Consider the following 19,255-nt stretch of genomic DNA (forward strand, 5'->3'; position numbering starts at 1 on the left):
TTTTTTAGCATTTTGGAGGGATAATATAAGAAAATCCTTCGGGATTGTGTAAAGTACTTTGGAAATTCATCACCTTTCTAGGGTTATACTTTTATTTAGCCGGATATGGCATCTTCTCTGCCTCCAAGACCCTTTATTTAAATTTCTCAACAAATACTAACTTTTTTGTCGCTTTCCCTTCCAAATTTGGTTGCTGGATTAGTCTGCTAGGGCTTCCATGACAAAATACCACAGACTGGGTGGCTTAAACTGGGTGAAAAATTTATTTTTCTCACAGTTCTGGAGGACAGAAGGCCAAGATCAAGATGCCATCAGGATTGGTTTCTTGTGAGGCCCCTCTTCCTGGGATGTAGACAACTACCTCCTCACATGGCCTCTTCTCTGTGTTCATGGAGAGAAAGGTCTGATGTGTCTTCCTCTTCTTACAAGGACACCAGTCCCATTGGACCAGGGCCTCACCCTCATGATCTCATCTAACCCTAATTACCTCCACAAAGGCCCCATCCTCCAAACACAGCCACATTAGGGTTTAGGACTGCAACATAGAATTGGGGGGTGGGGACACAATTCATTCCGTAACAGTTGCTTCTTCCTTAAATTACTTTCCATAGATCTCTAGCACCTTTTTCTTCAGTCAGTTATCTCCAGTACAATGTATTATAGCATATAATCTTTCTTCCTGTACATTTGCCAAGTTTCAGGCAAATTGCAAGAATTAATACAAACCAGTGCCCCTTCCCTCAAGCTCTAGGCTTTAGTGCGAGAAATAGCTGAGGGGCAAGGGAGTGTGGTAAGTAGAATAATGGCTCCCTGACAATATCTATGAGCTAATCCCCAAAATCTTTGAATATGTTAGGTTCCATGGTAAAGGGGCATTAAGGTTGCAGGTGGAATTAAGGTTGCTAATCAGCTGACCTTAAAATAGGGAGATTATCCTGGATTATCCATGTGGGTCCAGTCTAATCACATGAGTCCTCAGCAGTAGAAGAGGGAGCCAGAAGGAAAGAGTCAGAAAGAGATATGACAATGGAAGCAGGGTCAGAGATATGTTGTGTTGCTGACTTGGAAGATGGAGGCCACAAGCCATGGAATGTGGGTGGCCTTTAAAAGCTGGAAAAGCAAGGAAACGGATTCTCCCCTAGAGCCTCCAGAACGAAATTTTGCCTTGCCAACCTCTTGATTTGAGCCAGTGAGAACTGTGGCGGACTTCTGAGCTACAGAACATTTAGCCAGTAAATTAGCATTGTTTTAAGCCACTACATTCGTGGTCATTTGTTACTGCACCAAGAGAAAACTAATACAGGAAGTTAGAAGTGGAGGAGAGAGGGTGATGCTTATGATGGACCTAGAATGTGTCAGGCATAAAACTAGGGGATTTATATGTTTTCTCTCTTAACACTATCGAGGAAGGTCTTACATGTTTTCTAGATTGGGAAACAGACTCAGAGTTTAAGTAACTTTCCCAGAGACATACAAGTAACCCAGTTAGTGCCTGGGCAATACGGAAATCAGACCAGGTCTGTGAAGCTGATACAAAAAGATAGTGACCATGGTCTGCATCTAAGCCTGAGATCTACTATTGTGTGACCTTGGATAGGGCACTGGGACTCTCTTAGCCTCAATTTCTTCAATTGCCACATGACGTGAAAAGTTTAAGACTGCTGGAGAAGCAGGTGTCACACAAATAATTTTTATTCATACTGAATAAAGGTTTTATGAATTTTATGATAAATTATTTAAAAATGCTTTAGAGATAGAATCTATGATCATTGAAGTAATCAGTCAATACATCTTTAATTATTTCATCTTGTAAAGCTAAAGACCTCTTTTCAGGTGGTCTCATTTAATCTAACCCAAAGCCTCCATATATATTGTTGAAACCAACCCATATAATAGAGCCTCAGAGAGGAATATAACATAATGGTAAAATTCCCAGAAGTCAGATTTGGATCCAGATGCTGGCTCTAACATTTATCAGTTTTATGACCTGGAGTAAGTTATTTCACCTCTCTCACTGTTAGCTTCCTCATATATAAAATGAGGATAATAAATATAACTGTCTCTCCTTTAAAATATAAATATATATAATATAAATATATAAAATATAAACATAATATAAATATGTAAATTAGGATATATAATATTTACAAAATATAAGTATAAAATAAGGTTCTAACAAACAGTTAAGCCCATTTATTCACAAGTCCAAGGTGGCACCATTAGAAGCAATCAGTATGTAAAGTTCATGAGAGAACTGTAAAGGTTGATGGCATATATGGTTTTTATCCCATAATTTTTTACTGTAATTGAAGGTTTCTGTGTTATAGCACTCACTCTCAAGTGGCTTTTGCACTTAGCATTATGGAGTCAATAATACTGACAAAATACCTCAAGAGTTTAAAGATGATCTCATGTGGAACCCCTCCAAGTCCCCAGTTTTGTGATGCTCAGTTTTCTAATATCATATGTATATTTATAGCTTTATATTTTTAGTGTAATCAGCTTAACTTTGATAGAAAAATAATATTAGGATAAGTATAAAATAAGTTGAAGTTGTATGTTTCAAATAATTTTAGGTTTTTTTTTAAGATTTCAAATTTGGCAATTAAAAAAATACATTTAGTTAGATGTTTATTAAACTTATTTTATTGTATAAATTAAATGAAAGCCTTATAACTTGTATTACAATTCTTACCATTTTAATAAGAACATTAAAATTTTAAACATCTTCTACATTTCATGCACTTCTACTCATTAAGTGGGAATTTAATATGGAAACTTTGGCAATGGTCTTGCAAACTTGCTTCTAATTAAATTTAGTTTCCATTAATCTATATTCTGACAGTCTTTTGATTACTAACATATTTCAAGTAGCCTGAAAATATATATTTATTGCCTGCTTTTTGTATTTTAGAAAGACAAGCTCTTTGGTTTGTAAAAAGTTGTACATATATTTAATGGGAAAGTAATAGTCATGGCTTCATCTTGAAATACTCTCTTGAAGTCATTTAGAGTAACACTAGCTGCTGTTACAAACCCTGCTTTTCAGTGGCTTAACACTCACACACTAGTCAGTGCGGGAATCCCTGGTCGATGGGTGGCTTTTCTTTTCTTTGGGTAGTGATTTTGAGACCCCAGCTCCTTCCAGTTCATGGCTCTGCCATCCCCTAGGGCCTCTGAGTTCTCTACGTTCAGTTATGGATGAGGCGTGAGAACAGAGAAGGCATTCCAGCGCTGTTCTTGAAAACCCCTGGTCCACAAGACGTAAACATCAACTCTCTCCCCTTCCACTGGTGGGAATTAGTTACATGCTCACATAAGGATGTAGGGGGAGCTGAGAAATGTAGTCTCTGCCTGGGAGCAGCCTCCTGATAACAACTCCACAGTGTGGAATGGAGAACATAAATTTTGGTGGACACTGCCAAAGGGGGTATATGAGAATGTACAAATACACCAACTACAGAATTTTATAAAATTGCTTATTATTATCTAATAGTCCAGTGTCTAGGCACCAGTGTCAGTAGGACATGTTCTTAGAGGTCTTCTGAATTTTTTTATTCTATCACAATCCAAAACAGCATCAATTTTTAAAAGTTACCCAAAGCTATAGTCTGAGACCATAGAAACATTTTCTTTTTTTGAAAAATGTATCACCTTTGGACTTGGTATGTTTTTGCCTCTGTACAATAATTGACAGCAATCTAAGCCTGTGTATATTACTTCAAAAATATAATTCATATTTTTTCAGGACTTTTCAGCGTTCATTTTTTACAAGTCTAGTGATGTAATTTTTTTCCAATATTATGCATAAGTAATATATTACTGTAGCTTTAGATTCTTGTAACATAATGTACTATCTAGGCCTAAAGATTTTTTAATTAATTGGATTATTTAATTGCAAAATATATCTGATATGTTTTTTATAGAGAATGCCATAAATATAGAATAGAAATAAAATTTGTCTTCAAGAATGTAAAGATTTGAGTGGGATCCTGCTAATGTTTGATCAGAGCCTCACTGGATTTCCAAATGCCTAATTACAAAATTCTCAAAGTATTCTGTGATATTTACAGAATTCATTAATGGGAAATACTCATTTTGATTTTAGGAGTATATTTCCAAAGTTATGTAAGAGGGAACTCTTTATATATCTGTGGAAATAAACTGCTTGCAATTTTCTCTTAAACATGTTTTGGAATGGATACTTTCTATTACTAATCTGTAGTCATTCTCATAACCAGTGTCTGACAAGATTACATGCTGCCTCACCAAGGTTTGGTGACTTTTTTATAGTTTTATTGACATGGTTCACTTTCTGTTCTTCCCTTCTGATTTGTTTTCAATTGGGAATATTTCTTATTAAATCTTTTATTTTCATTACTACTTGAAGTTTATGGCCAGTTGTAAAATTTTTCAGTGATTCCAAGTACTGATACCAGAAACATTTTGGATTAACATATTTATTTGTCTTTATTTTCTGGCTCTTATGAATATTATATACATAAGATTACCCTGCTCTCTGTAAAAAAAGGACATTGTAAGTTAATTACTTTGGCTTATTATTCTGCAGCTTTATCTTAAATAGATAATATATGCAATCTTGCTAAATTCATAATAACATATAAATAGTATCATTTACAATGGAAGATTAACAAAAGAACCTCTTTCTTCATCACAGACTATTATAAGAATGAATCTCTACAAAACGAGTGTTCTTTTTGTCTTTAAACCACTTTTCTCTTAACTGGCTGTCCTAAATTTTCATTTAGGAAGAAAGCATTTTGCATGCTAGGAGGTAAGAAACATAAGGAAGGTAATTATAATGGAATTTAAATAATTCACTTACATTTCTTTGGCAATAAAATAAAGCATGTTCTCTTAGGGTTTATTTTTTTATAAGCGCTAAAATATGTCTTTCAAATTACTAATATTATAAAAGAAACCACACAACACTGTCGTCTCCCCAGCTCAAATATTACTGTTTTCCAACAGCAGATTTGCCAGTCATTCAGAGGCAAGTAGTATTAGGCTTTTTAGATTTTCAAATATATCTGAACTGCTGTTGATTGCTCCCCAAATCAGGTCAGATACACTCTCTGCAGGAACATTTCCCAGAGGTACTGTATGTTCAAATGGAAGATTTTCATGTTTCACAGTCAGCCTCATTTATTTTCCAGACCTCTAAATTTTTCATACTAAGTAGCAGCATCTCACTTTGTGAACAATGGGGTCTTTATTAATTAAACAGAGTCAACAGGGTTGATTTATTCTCTCTCTTCTCAGTTGAATTACCAAGCACACAAATCAGAGAGGAAATATTTCTCATAGTAGAATGTTCTCCAAGCCAGTAAATCTGGGATTATCTCATCATACCGATTATGTCAAAGCTCTTTAGTCACCATGCTCACCAGGACATAAAATTGAATCGTATACACACAAATGGCCCCGTTCCAGCATCACAGGAAGAATTCCAAGTTTTACTTACAATATTCAGAAAACCCTAATTATTAACAAAAAACAAAGAAACAGCCATGATCATTATTGAATATCTACTCTTCACCAGGCACTTTACATGCATTACCTGTGTTTTAGAAACATTGGTTCTGGATGTGTTTTTTTTTTTTCTAGTGATTGGCTATTGTATTTGCATGTTTGGCGCTAAGGTGTGTGTTTTTCAATTGTGTACAGAGAAGTGTATTATGAACGTAAGATTAACCAATTAATATTTTATGGTATTATTTTGTATTTGGAGAAAGATCAGATGTTGATTTGTTGATTAAAAAGTGCCAAATGAAGTTTACTGTCAAGGATGACTTTCTGGCAGAACTTTCTAATATTCATTGTTCAGAGTCTATAACTACATTTTCTTCTTAAACATTTTACTTTTGCTTATTTTATATTATCAATTCAGTGGAATGTCCATATATGGGCAGTTATAATATTTCAAACATGAGAATTTTTTTAAGTCACATAAGAAAGTGTGTACCCAACCTTACCCCTCAGGTAATTAATTGTGCCTGTTTTTCTTCCTTTCCAGCCTCCCCAGTTAAGGAGCATTGTAGGGGAGGAAGGATTTATAATAATCTAAATTAAAGTCTCTTCTTTGGACTAACATATTATAAATGTGCTGATAAACAGTAAAGTAAATATACTAAGATATCCCATCAAGCTTTTTCCTTTCAGTTTTAAACAGGTACGTTGTATGGGACAATGTGTCCTCATTTCCCCTTGCAGTGGTATTCTAGCCCTCTGTGTTACACTCACTGGTAATTCTTTAAAACCACTTTCAATGTAGGCAGCTTTCCAGCTTTACAAAAGCCTTGAAATGAAGTTAACCTGTGCAGAATCAAATGCTTTGTAAGTTTAGCCTCCATAATAAGAAATCGCACTAAACCATTTTAAAGAGGTAATAGTAACATGGATTACTGTCAAGAGAATAACTATTCTTTGTATCACTTAACCACACTCTGAGGTTTTGAAACTATGAAGATATCTGGGCCTTGCCACCTCTACCTCCATCTTAAACAACCTAAGTGCATTTACTCTATCGTGAAACTATAAGTGATCTTCTTCCATGGAAAGCTGCATTTTCAATATTTAAACAGAAGAGTGGAACAATTTGTTTTAGGGGATAGGGATAGAATTTAGAATATAGGACTGAAAACAAACCAAATCTAGTAATAACAGTGAAACTGACCATTGGTACTAAGTGCAACATTTCAGTTATTGTCATCAACAGGCACTAAAGTAAGTGCCTCTTTGTGACAGATCCCAAGTTGTGCTCAAAGGCACACTCGTCCCATGCGTGCTAATAGGGCATGTTAGTTTGAGTAATATTATAAACTCTTGGAGAGTCGTAAGACACATTAGTATATTTAGGGCTCTGGGAAATCCTACAGTAAAAAAAACCTACTTAACTATGTTTAAACTAGTGTATCTCAAAGTTATTTGACCATAGAATTCTCTTCTTCACATAATATGTATTAAAAACCCTTATAACACACTTCAGAAATGTTATTCTGTAATATTTTAGGAAGTAGGAGATACTTTGAGATCCACAATCTTATTTGATCCTCATAAGTGCCAGCCCTCAGATGGACTTGATCTAAGACATGATGCTTCTCTGAGGTTGAGTTTGAGTAGGATGGGGGCAGGGGAAACTGATCTAGGATGGATAGGGCAGTGAGGTAAGCCAGGGCTAGAACAAGGATCCAAGGAGAAGGAATAAGTCATCCTATTCCAGAAGCTGTCTGTCCAGGACTCAGGAGCTGGGCAGATAGTGGTGGATTTAGGCGAGTCATCCAGCTGAAGGCTGGGAGTTGGATACTAGGTCTAAAAAACACCATGCATCAGGTAGGGGCACAAGTAGTGATGTTTCACCACTTCCTGAACATGCCCCATATGTTTGTACGTCCTTCCTTACCTCTGCTTGTGTTCTTCCCTGAAACGCCTAGTTACTTGTTCTGAGAATATGTTTGGTACCATAGACTCAGAGATAAGAAACAGCTCCTGCCCTAAAGGAGCTTTGTATGCAGTACAAAGGCCTAAAAATAAACAGGCATTTGTAATATGGTATAAGAGATAAGGCCATGGGCACAGATTGGAGGAATCTAGAGGGAGATTTGGTTCTTTAGAATTAGTTTGAGTTAGCTGAATAAACAAGACGGGAAGGGGAAAGATTGTAGCAGAGAAGAAAGTATTGTTGAGGCAGGTAAGAAACAAGGTATTTCGTACTATGGAATATGTATTTGATCCAGAAGGCATTAGTTTGCACTGAATTTTTAGCAGGTGAGCAGCAGTGTATGATCTGTCATTTAGGAAGATCTCTTGGCTGGAGTGGAGGATGAATTAAAAAACTAGAACAGAGGCAAAGAGACAAGCTGTTTCAGTGACCCAGGCCATAGCATTGGAAAAGGAGAAAGGAAAAGATTCCAGAGATGTTACAGAAAGGCAATCACAGGACTTGCTGATGGATAAAGAAGAGTGAGGAGTCAAAGATAACACATTCTCCTACATTCTTTTGTTTTTTATCAAAGAATAAAGAAAAAAATGGGTTTTGTTGAACCTAAAAACGTATCTAAGACTTTTAAAAACTATTGGATCCAGTTCCAACTGCTTCCTAATTCAGGAGACTGCAGTAGGGTGGAAGCAGTGTCACTGGGATCACTGCTTGCGTGGTGGGTAGAAGTACAGTCTTTCAGATTGTAATTGTATCCCTTTTTCTTCCCAAGTCACGTAACACAGACTACATCCTGGATGCATCCCGTGATGAGCGCACTGACCCTGTCCTGCTCAGAGGAGAACGAAGAGGATTGCTCCAGAGAACTTCCTGACCAGAAGAATTGATGGTTTTCTGTGGGAAGCTGCGGTCCATGGTCTTCTGGCATCTCCGTCGACGTGGAGGGCTCTGACACGCGACATCTAAAATAGGAGTAAACCACACACTATTTAGTGAAGTGAAATGGAGATTGGATTTAAGCTATTTTTGTAAAACTTTTTGATATAACTGTATACATTTACAAAATTAATTGCCACTACAGTAGTTCTTTAGGAATAATCTAGTCCTGTTTTTGAAATCATATGTAATTAGATTTTATAATATATATAATTTTTCATATGTAATTATGTAATTTTATAGTTAGTTCTTTATAGAATACCAGACACAGTGGTTTTTATAATTAAGACACATTGAAAATTACATGAACACAGTGAAACACTTCATTTATTTGGTAATTCACTAACCTCTTATATGCGTACCTTAGGAAAGTGATTTCAGCAAGCTTTTCCACAGGCCACTGGATATATAACTTACATCTTTATGATGCTTTCTAATTTACAAAATGCTTTTCAGACCCTGTTTTGTGTAAACCATACAACACGCCTGTGAGGCAACTCCACTGGGTATTTTTCAGTTAGGGAAAGAGCAGTTCAGAGAAATGAAGCACCTTGTCCTGGAGCTGAGGCTCACACCCTCACCTTCAGATTCCATGTCCAGGCCCCTTTGCCCCACACCCTGATGTCCCTGCAGAGGCAGGTCGCAGCCCGACACACAGGGTCGCATGTCTCTGTTGATGCAGCTGAGCTCCACAGCTGTGTACCCCTGGGGCCACAGAGACTCAGGGGGCACTTGTTCATTCAAACATGGCCCCCACCCAACCTCATGGTTCTCCTATAAACCCTTCCCCCAAACACTCACCAAGCAGGGGCATGGCTTTGTGATGTTGATTCAATGGGCTTCTTTCAGCAGCTCACATTTTTCTAAAGTAAAGGGACCGACTCCCTCTTGGGATTTGCCCTGCTGGGTTGTCCTTGCCAGAGGGAGTGTTGAGGGGAGCTGATGAATAGAGGGGCATCCGGAATCTATGTATCAAAAGAGACATCCTTGAACTCCTCTGCTGTGCGTTCCAGACTGACCTCATTATTGCTGATATCAGCCTCCAGACCGATTATGCTTCCGATCTTATTTCATCTTACTGTAAGAATGCTACTAGACAGTTTTTGGAAGGAATGAGCCATTGACTTGGAGTGCTAAAGATTTTCTCTCCGTTTAATGATTTAAACCTGGGGCTGGGAAGTTGGGGTGGGGGGTGGGCAGGGAGGAGGAAGTCATTTTAAATGCTCTGGGCATTAAGTACCGACTGAATAACAAAAAGGGACTTATCCTTACGCAGTGTTATTATATAGTTAGGTGATGTACTGTACTGAGTAAGCAAGTGAGCAAGAATCATTAATTAATCAGAATACTGTTCCCAAACCATCCGTGATAGCACAGAGACGTTACCGTGTCTGTCTGGCCTCCTCTTCTCCCCACCACCGCCACTGCTCTTCTTCCTTTCCCTCCTCTCCTCACTCCCTTCTCTCTTTCTCTCTCTCCTGCCCTCCCCACCTCTGAAATACAAGTAAGAAAAAGGAACTCGGAGCCTTGAGGATCACTTGACTCAGTGATTTTCAAACATCTTTTGGTGAAAAAGACTCATTTTTCAAATGAATTCTTAAACAGAATCTCAATATTTGTAACAGATTTTTTTTTTAATATTTCTGTCCTGCTTCAAACAAGATGGAGGCCCAATTAAAACAGCCCCCAGCACTGCTATGCAAACCTAAAACTCCTTAGAATATAGTGTCAGAATCATCCATTGTAACCATTTATATACATGAGTAAACTGAGATCTTGAGAGCTCACACAGTGAGGTCAAACTTAGACCTAGATCTTGAGTCTCCTAGTCTACGACATTGCATATGGTATATTATATAGATCTATGTGGTAAATATATGTGTACATTATGCTCAGGCACACATTCCTGAATATATGTAGGATTTATAATTTATGTCTTGAATGATAACATAAGTCAAATCCAGGCTGATAGGTAGTCATTAGCCCTGAGAAAAGTTTCAGAATGGCTGGAGAAACTTGTGTTTCCTCTGACAGCTCTTTGAATATTAGGAAGCTGCAGGGAGACAAGTTTTGAGAGAAGGCCCTGAAGGAGCTCTTTCCTTGTGTCCCCCAGAGGTGAGGGAGATTCTCAAACACCCCAAGTTACTTTTATAAATTAGTATCTATAATTGTGAAAGTACAGACTATTTGTGGTTGCCAAATTAATGGTATGAAGTGTCCCTCCCTTTCCTGGGAGTGTTTTTCTAATTTGTTTCTAGTGAGGAAGACACAGAAGATGCTCAAGTCACTTGGGATCAAGATCCTCAGGAAGCAGTTCACTGGCGGACGCCTCATAGGTTAACTTTACCATTTGGTGCCACTTTCCTTCCTGCTTCCTAATCGAATACCTAATGGAAAAGGCCTACAAAAATCGTAATGAAATAATTTATTGGGCATTTTGTACCATACATTCATGACGGATAATTTGCATGTATTATTTCATTATCTTCTTAAAACAACCCCATGAGGTAGAAACTATGATCATCTTCATTTTGTAAACAAGTTTAGGATTAGAGAGAGTTGCTGATCTTTGCCTCAGGGTGATTTATCACCTACGTGTGGAAACTGGGGCTCAAGGCAAGTCTTGCGGGGCCCATTCTCTTAAACCACTGCAGAGCCAGTTAGAGCCATTGTGTGTGACACTGGCGGCAGAGCTGGGGTCCGGGGGTCAGTTTTACGAAGAGGCAGATTCAAGTTCAGTGTGCTAAGGAACTTCCTTGTAGTCAGAACACATCAGTAAAGAATTCCCCAGGAGTAAGTGGAAACCACGTCCCAGGAAGTGTTCTGTCAGGCTGAACTCCTTACTGCAAGACTGTTGCTGAGGGGTTCAGGGTCTGAACTGGCTGGACCATTTGAGCACTGACTGAGATTTCTTCCTCTTTATGCTTCTGTGACCTCTGAACCCACAGATGAATGCCCCAAGAGATGCTCAAAGAAACATATGGTGGGGAGTCATTAAGAATCCTTATTCAATGCAAGTAGAATCCCCCAATTATTTCAGAGTGAGTTGACATTTATATAGCCCATCTTTCTTTAAGTCAACTCTATTGTTGTGGTCATTGTAAACTCTTCTCTGTTGACCCACTGACTCAGATTGTAGGATCTAAAAATCTCAATGTTCTTACATGCTTCCATCTCACTTTACTAAAGAGTGACCTGGCTTAGCCTTCCTTATGTATTTAATCTCAGAATATTGACCGAGCACCAACAATGAGCCAAGCACAGTACTAGGCACTATGGTGAAGTAGGGCAAAAGCCGACCATTTCCTGGCGTCTACTTACTGTTGGCTGAGAAGTTAAAAGCTTCTCAGGTAGTCAGAATTGAATAGCTTCTCTTTAATTTTTTTATTTTAAAAATAATCTATTTCCATTAAAAAAAGAATCAAGTAGTATGGAATTGAACAAAGTCAAAAGATAGCCTATCTCACTTTCCCAAGGTAGCTATAACTAATACTTTCATGAGAATTTTTACTCAAAGGAAATCATACTGTTAAGTATCTTTCTTTTGACTTAATATGTTATGGTCATTTTTTTCATGGTGATACATAGATTAATGTTATACCTCAAATGTCTCCATAAAATATCACTACCCAAATAACACCTAATTTCTGTAGCCAACAATCTATTGATGAGCACTTAGACTAATTTAAATTGTCAGGCTTCCCTAGTGGCGCAGTTGTTGAGAGTCCGCCTGCCGATGCAGGGGACACGGGTTCGTGCCCCGATCCGGGAAGATCCCACATGCCGCGGAGCGGCTGGGCCCGTGAGCCGTGGTTGCTGAGCCTGCGCGTCTGGAGCCTGTGTTCCGCATCGGGAGAGGCCACAACAGTGAGAGGCCCGCATACCGCAAAAAAAATAATAAATTAAATAAATAAATAAATAAAAATTTAAAAAATAAAAATAAATTGTCTTCTGTTACTAACAATGCCACAGTGAACATTCTCATATTCATTAAATCCTTTTCCTCATACATCTATGTACTCTTATGCCAGTATGTCTATAGTGATGATACATTCATAAAAGTAAATTACTACGTCAAAGTTATGTTCATTTTAATTTTGGTATAAATTCACAAATTCTCCTCCATAAAAATAGGACCGATTTACACTACCAGCAATAGTGTATAAGAGCTTTTCTTCTCTATATTATAGAACAATTTTTTAGTCGAAAGACTGCCAATAACTTTTCTGATTGTTTTCGTCCTTAGAGTAATCCTTTTTCCATCATTATCTAAAGACCTGAATTTTTTCATCATTGTGTTTTAGTTGTCCCTTGACAGCAGAGGCTGACTCTGTATATAGGGGAGTCTAGCAGTGACCAATTCACTGTATGTCAAACACGTAATTACTGTCATCTTTTTATTTGAAAGTATTGACCTTTCCTACTTTATATATAATGGTGGCGAGGACCAACTTTTATTTTTTTATTTTATTTTTTTTAACATCTTTATTGGAGTATAATTGCTTTACAATGGTGTGTTAGTTTCTGCTTTATAACAAAGTGCATCAGCTGTACGTATACATATATCCCCATATCTCCTCCCTCTTGCGTCTCCCTGCTAACCTCCCTATCGCACCCCTCTAGGTGGTCACAAAGTACAGAGCTGATCTCCCTGTGCTATGCGGCCTTGGCAAAGTGCAAAGCACAATACAAATGCACTTTGAGCCTTGGTTTCCCCATCTCTGTGAGGGGATAGTATTCCCCTGACTCTTCCCAAACCAGTTCAGCTCAGCAACCATTTCCTGAGCACCTGCGAGATGCCAGACAAGATGCAAGGTCTTGAAGATAACACACTGAGTAGTTCTGATTCCCAAATCAAGAAGCTCATAGTCTAAAACCCTTTTTTCCTTTCTTTCCTTTTTTTCTCAAAAACCTTGTATTTTTCCTTAAAGGAGTGAGAAGTTAGGGGTTTGGTTAATAAGAACCCCTGAAGAGAGGCCCTTTATCACTCTCTTAAATTTGAATAATTCCAAAATAATATTAACAACACCCTTTGACTAGAAATAAAAGAAAAGGAACATACTGTATGAAGGGCCTCTCCAATAATAAATTCTAAGCAGCTGTAAAAATACAGAGTCAAATGATACTTTCATAAAGTATTTGCAAAATTAGAATGTATTATCCTTTTTCTAGGGGGAAATGGACATTTTTATTTTCTCTGCTAAGTAAAATGCAACTATTTCAAAAGTCAACAAACTTGAATTTTACAATATACAGAACAAAAAGAACTAAGCTAACATTAAAACAACTTACATACTTTATTGCATATAAATTTTGAGGATGAAAAGAACTTTAAATAGAATACGCCCATGAAACTTAACTTTAGAAATAAAATCCCAAGATGTTTTAACTATAGCTATCCACATGTAATATCATTGTGCCTGCATGATGATTATGTAAATATTAATGCAGTTCTGTATTTGCTTTCTTCGTATGACTTTTTAACATTTAACTAATACTACTTTTTTTTTTTTTTTTTTTAAAGTTTGAATTTCACTCTCAGCGTACAGGGGTGGTCTGAGGGAAAGTGCAATCAGATTAGTAGCTATGACCCCTCTTCATTCCTGTTCCCCCATCACTAAAATATTATCTGTCACTTTACCCTGTTTATTCCTTATACATTATTTATCAATTTGTAATGATCTATTTGTGTTTTGTCTTCCTTAATAACAGGAGTAAGAATGAGAGTACGTTCCTTGATGACAGGGATTTATCTGTCTCATTCACCATTATAGGAAGGATCTAGCACCATGGAGGAGGATCTAACACAGTGCCTGTCACATAGTAGGTGTTCAATGCATACTTGCCAAATTGAATGTATAATGTGCTGTCCATAGCTAAGACTTAGTTCCCACTTTAACTCTCATGCCCTTGTATTCCTTTATTCACTTTAAACACTGAGTGCTACCACATGGCAAACACTGCAAAGTCCTAGAGATACAGTGCAAAACATATGTGATCCTAGCCCCTATGTGATTTATATATATATATTTTTTCTTTCTTTCTTTTCGGTACGCGGGCCGCTCACTGTTGTGGCCTCTCCCGTTGCGGAGCACAGGCTGCGGATGCGCAGGCTCAGCGGCCATGGCTCACGGGCCGAGCCATTCCGTGGCATGTGGGATCTTCCCGGACTGGGGCACGAACCCATGTCCCCTGCATCGGCAGGCGGACTCTCAACCACTGCACCACCAGGGAAGCCCGTGATTTATATTTTATGCAAAGGATATTCAACTGAAATTAACCAAAGCTTTTTACACTTATTTTCTTTATTCCCCTTTTTTATTCCATAGCTGAACTTCTAGTCCATTTAATGCTCACTGTCTCAAGAAAGGTGTGTGGCATCAGAAAGCAGAGGAACACATGCTCTTTTAAGTTTCAAAAGTCTGGCTTCTTAGGGAATTGGAAAGGATTCATGATTTAGATCAAAGATCTAAGAGCACATATGATGTGGAAGAGCAAGGCTTTCCTACTCCCTGTCTAGGAAATAATTCCCTTGGCTGTGGGAGAGGAAAAAGAACAAAAATGTTGGTGCGACTCAGAGAAAGGGGCTGGGCCCCACTTCCTGGACCACCTTCTTGGGAGCAGCAAAACACAATTATATGAGTTAGTGTTGAGAGCAGAGGCGACCTATTCCTCACTGTACCCTAGGATGGAAATGATTGCATGCTGTGTATAGGCACAGCCTTGGACAACTTCAGTGAGCTTAGACAACTTCAGTGAGCTTCCTCTAGCCCAGTGTGGTCCAAACTGGAAGATCATATTGATTCCCATGAACCCAAAAGGATCACAGGAGTAGCAGGAAGACCCACTGGACCTAAATGAAGATTTTTTCTATTCAGTCCACATGGCCTCTCAGTGAAATGCAACTTGGATAGTGACAACAGACCATCTAAACCCAGAGTGCCCTGGCACTAAGTAAGCCTCCCAGAGTTTAGCAATGACTCCCCAGAATGGAGGGAAACTGCAAGTTGACTGAGATTAGTATTGGTCGAGATCACTTATTCCCTACCCCTGATGTCTTCTGGCCTGTCTGCCTCTGCATTCACAGGTAGTAACTGACATGCTTGGTGAGCTTGGGAGAAAGAAAAAGACATGTACTGTTTCTAGAACATTTCTTAATATATTCCCCTTTCTCTGATCCATGCAAACACTGCCTATTTGTTTTTCAGGTCTTTCTCATTTATTACCTGCATAATGGCATGGAGGCAATATACCTTTCTCTCTCTCTACCACACCTGTCCCCATCAACCTACCCACCACACTTCTGTCAGAATTATCTTTCTGAAACACACATCTGATTCTATTGCCCCCTTGCTGCTCTTCAGTTCCTAGCACCTGCCATTAACTGACCCTTTCCTCTCTTCCTCCAGCAGCATTTCTCACCCAACAGTCACTCAGATAGACTGTTTTGTCTAGGGAACGTCTCCTGCCTCATTCCCTCAGCAGATTCCTTCTCATCCTTCCAAGACACCCCTCGATACACCTCTTCTGTGAAGATCCTAACACATGCTGCTTCCCCCCAGCCAGCACCGGCACTCTAGGTACTATCTCTTGTTCATACCTCTGTCCAGCCCCTCTTCCCACTCGGGGGTGGTGGAGTACGAACTTCCATCCCAAGAGGAGTTGCTGACCTATTTGTCCAGACACCCACTGGGGTACTACATTTATTTACTAATTTATTTCTATCTCGTGAACTGGGTTACTGGGTCGTCAAGGCTTGAGGTCTGGTCCTACCCTCTCTTGTGTGCTTCCTGTCTCCATGTGGTAAAAAGCATCAGAGCTCTGGTTAAAGCCAACTAGTCCCTCTCACTGTGGCTGTCCCACTCAACATCACAGCTAGGTGAGTAAATCAGGGGGAGTTGGGAGGGAAATGGGAAGATAGAAGATTGGCTCAGATAGTCCGTTGTTTCTTATTTATATATTGTTGCATTGGGGTATTTTTTTTAATATTTTATTTATTTATTTTTAAACTTTTGGCTGTGTTGGGTCTTCATTTCTGTGTGAGGGCTTTCTCTAGTTGTGGCGAGTGGGGGCCACTCTTCATCGCGGTGTGCGGGCCTCTCACTGTCGTGGCCTCTCTTGTTGCGGAGCACAGGCTCCGGATGCGGAGGCTCAGTAGTTGTGGCTCACGGGCCCAGTTGCTCCGCGGCATGTGGGATCCTCCCAGACCAGGGCTCGAACCCGTGTCCCCTGCATTGGCAGGCAGACACTCAACCACTGCGCCACCAGGGAAGCCCACATTGGGGTATTTTTATCTACAACCTGGAGGGTGAGAAGGTTAACTGGGAGGAGACATGCTCTAAAATCCTACCCCATCCCCCTATCGCTGCAAACCTTTTAATAAAGCCTCTGTCACACTATACTTGCAATTAATTTGGGCGGGGAAGGGGGACATGTGTCTCTCCTACTAGACTTTGAGCCCTTTAAGTCAGAATCCATATCTTATTCTTTACCTCTCTCACAGAACATGGCAGAGTATTGTTCAATAAATGCTTACAGAATACATTTTAAAAGTGATTCATTGCTTTCAAAAACTCTTTTGGCTGTTTCCTGCTTCTGGCAGAAAAAAACAAAGTGAATGAAAAAGAAAATGAGATGGGAGTTTAAGAACATCTACACCAGCTAGTTCTACTAAAGTTGGAATGATGTAGTGGATTTTTCTAGAAGAAGGAAGTGTATGCTGCATAAGCTTGACCACAAAACTCACAGTGTGATTGCAGTGGAAGGGTTGTAAAGCACATACAAAAATATTATTGATTTACCCAAGATTTTGAAAAATACAACAGAATGATTTTAGTATGGAAGGGTAGGTAAAGCCTAAAACCAAAATGCATGTGCATTTCAAGGCAACAGTGTTGAACTTCTATTCTTACAGGTTAATTAATCATGTTGCTAAAGAGTTGATTTGGTACAAGGGAGTTATGTATTGCCACAGTACTTTGAAGGTGCAGAAATTATCCCATCTATAAGTCCGTTGGAATTGCTTGTGTGTGCTGTTTCACAATACAGAAATACATCTTTCATCAGCAAAATATGGGGTGAGAAAACAGGAAGACAAAACAAATTGGGTGGATAATAAAGTTACCTTGGCATATAGACAGTTCAGGTCAGGCATTTCTCTGAAATGGAATATGAAAAGCTGTTTGTGGGGAGATCCTCTTTCTATATGCTGAGTAGTTTTATCATTCAGGGAAGTAATCCATGCATTAAATCTAATGCCAGCTTTTTATTTTTGTGCAGTGATCACATGAGTTATATATAGTTCTGTGATCACCACTAAAAAATAAAAAGCTGGCACCAAATTAAAGGCATGGATTACTTCTCTGAGTAATGTGTGTGCACACACACATACATTTATATATGTGTGTGTACACACATACACACTTTAGAGGAATAAGAAATATTTAATAGACTAACGTCTACAGAATTTCAAGAATGTGACGAAATGGTGGCCCCTCACTCACAAATGTAACCCCTACTACGACTCATACTAGGTGAAAAGTCTGTGAAGTTATCTTAGTTTTCCCACCGTTGTTAAGATTGTTCATTGATTATATTCCTTCTGTCTCTGAGTAGCATATTCCTGATTAGTATTTCACCAAGTTTAAGACTCTATCAATTATAAGACTTACCATTATTTTTTCTATCACCAAAAATTGTTTAAAAGCATCTAAGATATGACATAGTACTTTGGATTTTTGTCTTATGTCTTTTTAAGTAAACTTAAGAGCTATTTGAACATAGTTTTTATCATGTGTATATATAAAGGAAAATGAAATACAAATAAATTGTGATATTCCTAAAACTTCTGTATATTCAGAGTGGAACTCTTCTGAACCTCTCTTTTGACTCAGAGTTTTCATCCACATTTTTCACAATAACATCCTGCCATCAAAATGAAGCATTTCTTAAAGGATTGTTCCACTACTATCCCTAGGAATTTCTCCCCAGGTCTTGACATCTATTCTGAGTTTTGATGCTGGTACTTTTTTTGATCTTTTCAAAAGGACTTAATAGAAGATTTTTAGACAATAATCAGGATTCATATTCCTTCCTCAAATAGTCCTTAAATGCTTTATTTACTGAAAAGTAAAGTAACAGTCCATTCATACCACAAGAAAAACAACCAAGTTCATGCATGCCCAGGCAAAGACAACTGTATCATTATAGTTGCCTTTTGCAGTTTTGGTGGTATAAGGGTGAGCCTAACTGCCTTCCTGGCCAACAGGAAGTGGAAGACATCATGGGTTGTAAGACACACCTTGTCGTATGTTCGGTTCCCCGAGGTGAGAATTTGTTTGAACTAGTGGGGGGAAAAAACATGGTAGGAAAATAGAGAAATAGGACTGACACATAGGGAAGGGAGAAAAGCCCACACAAGGTTGTGATGTCAAGCAAAGCCCATCCATCAGAAGGTGTGGAGGCAGGGATGACACTTTGGCTCAGTCCCACAAGGGAGCTCTGGGGAAAGTGTAAGTCCTGCTTCAGTTTTCCAAGTAGAGGCCAGGGAGCTGGAGTATTTATACCCCTGAACCAACAGTCATTGGTTAAGCATGGGAGGCCCGGGAGAGAGATATGAATTTCTAGGTCCTTCTAGCTCTGTGTAGGCAAAGTGGGTTCGTGCAGCCCTACAACAAAGAGATGTAGGTGCTGGATATTGGGAGTAAAATCACACAGAGCTAATGTTCATGAGAGTTGTAGAGGGATCCGAGAGCGCTGACCATGACTGTTACACATCCCAGTTTCAGACATTTATATGTGAAAAATATATGCCTTAGAACTGATGAAATGTGGTACTGAGGATCAAATTTCCTTCTTCCT

The 19,255-nt window shown here is 38.7% G+C and overlaps 1 protein-coding gene across 7 annotated transcripts in view; it reads left to right on the forward strand.

Moving 5' to 3' along the window:
* The window catches only part of STXBP4 (syntaxin binding protein 4), a 193,437-nt gene extending 176,490 nt beyond the window's left edge, over positions 1–16,947 (forward strand). For 6 of the 7 annotated variants that reach the window (XM_067715611.1, XM_067715616.1, XM_067715614.1 and 3 more), the window contains one exon: positions 8,232–16,947. In XM_067715611.1, the coding sequence (XP_067571712.1) occupies positions 8,232–8,346 (115 nt within the window). In that variant the 3' untranslated portion in view covers positions 8,347–16,947. The remainder of the gene's footprint in view (positions 1–8,231) is intronic. The other variant, XR_010937457.1, reaches the window with a different exon arrangement.
* The last annotated feature ends 2,308 nt before the right edge of the window (positions 16,948–19,255 follow it).

The sequence above is a fragment of the Pseudorca crassidens genome, chromosome 19 (genome assembly GCF_039906515.1).
Source record: "Pseudorca crassidens isolate mPseCra1 chromosome 19, mPseCra1.hap1, whole genome shotgun sequence".
Lineage (NCBI taxonomy): Eukaryota > Metazoa > Chordata > Mammalia > Artiodactyla > Delphinidae > Pseudorca > Pseudorca crassidens.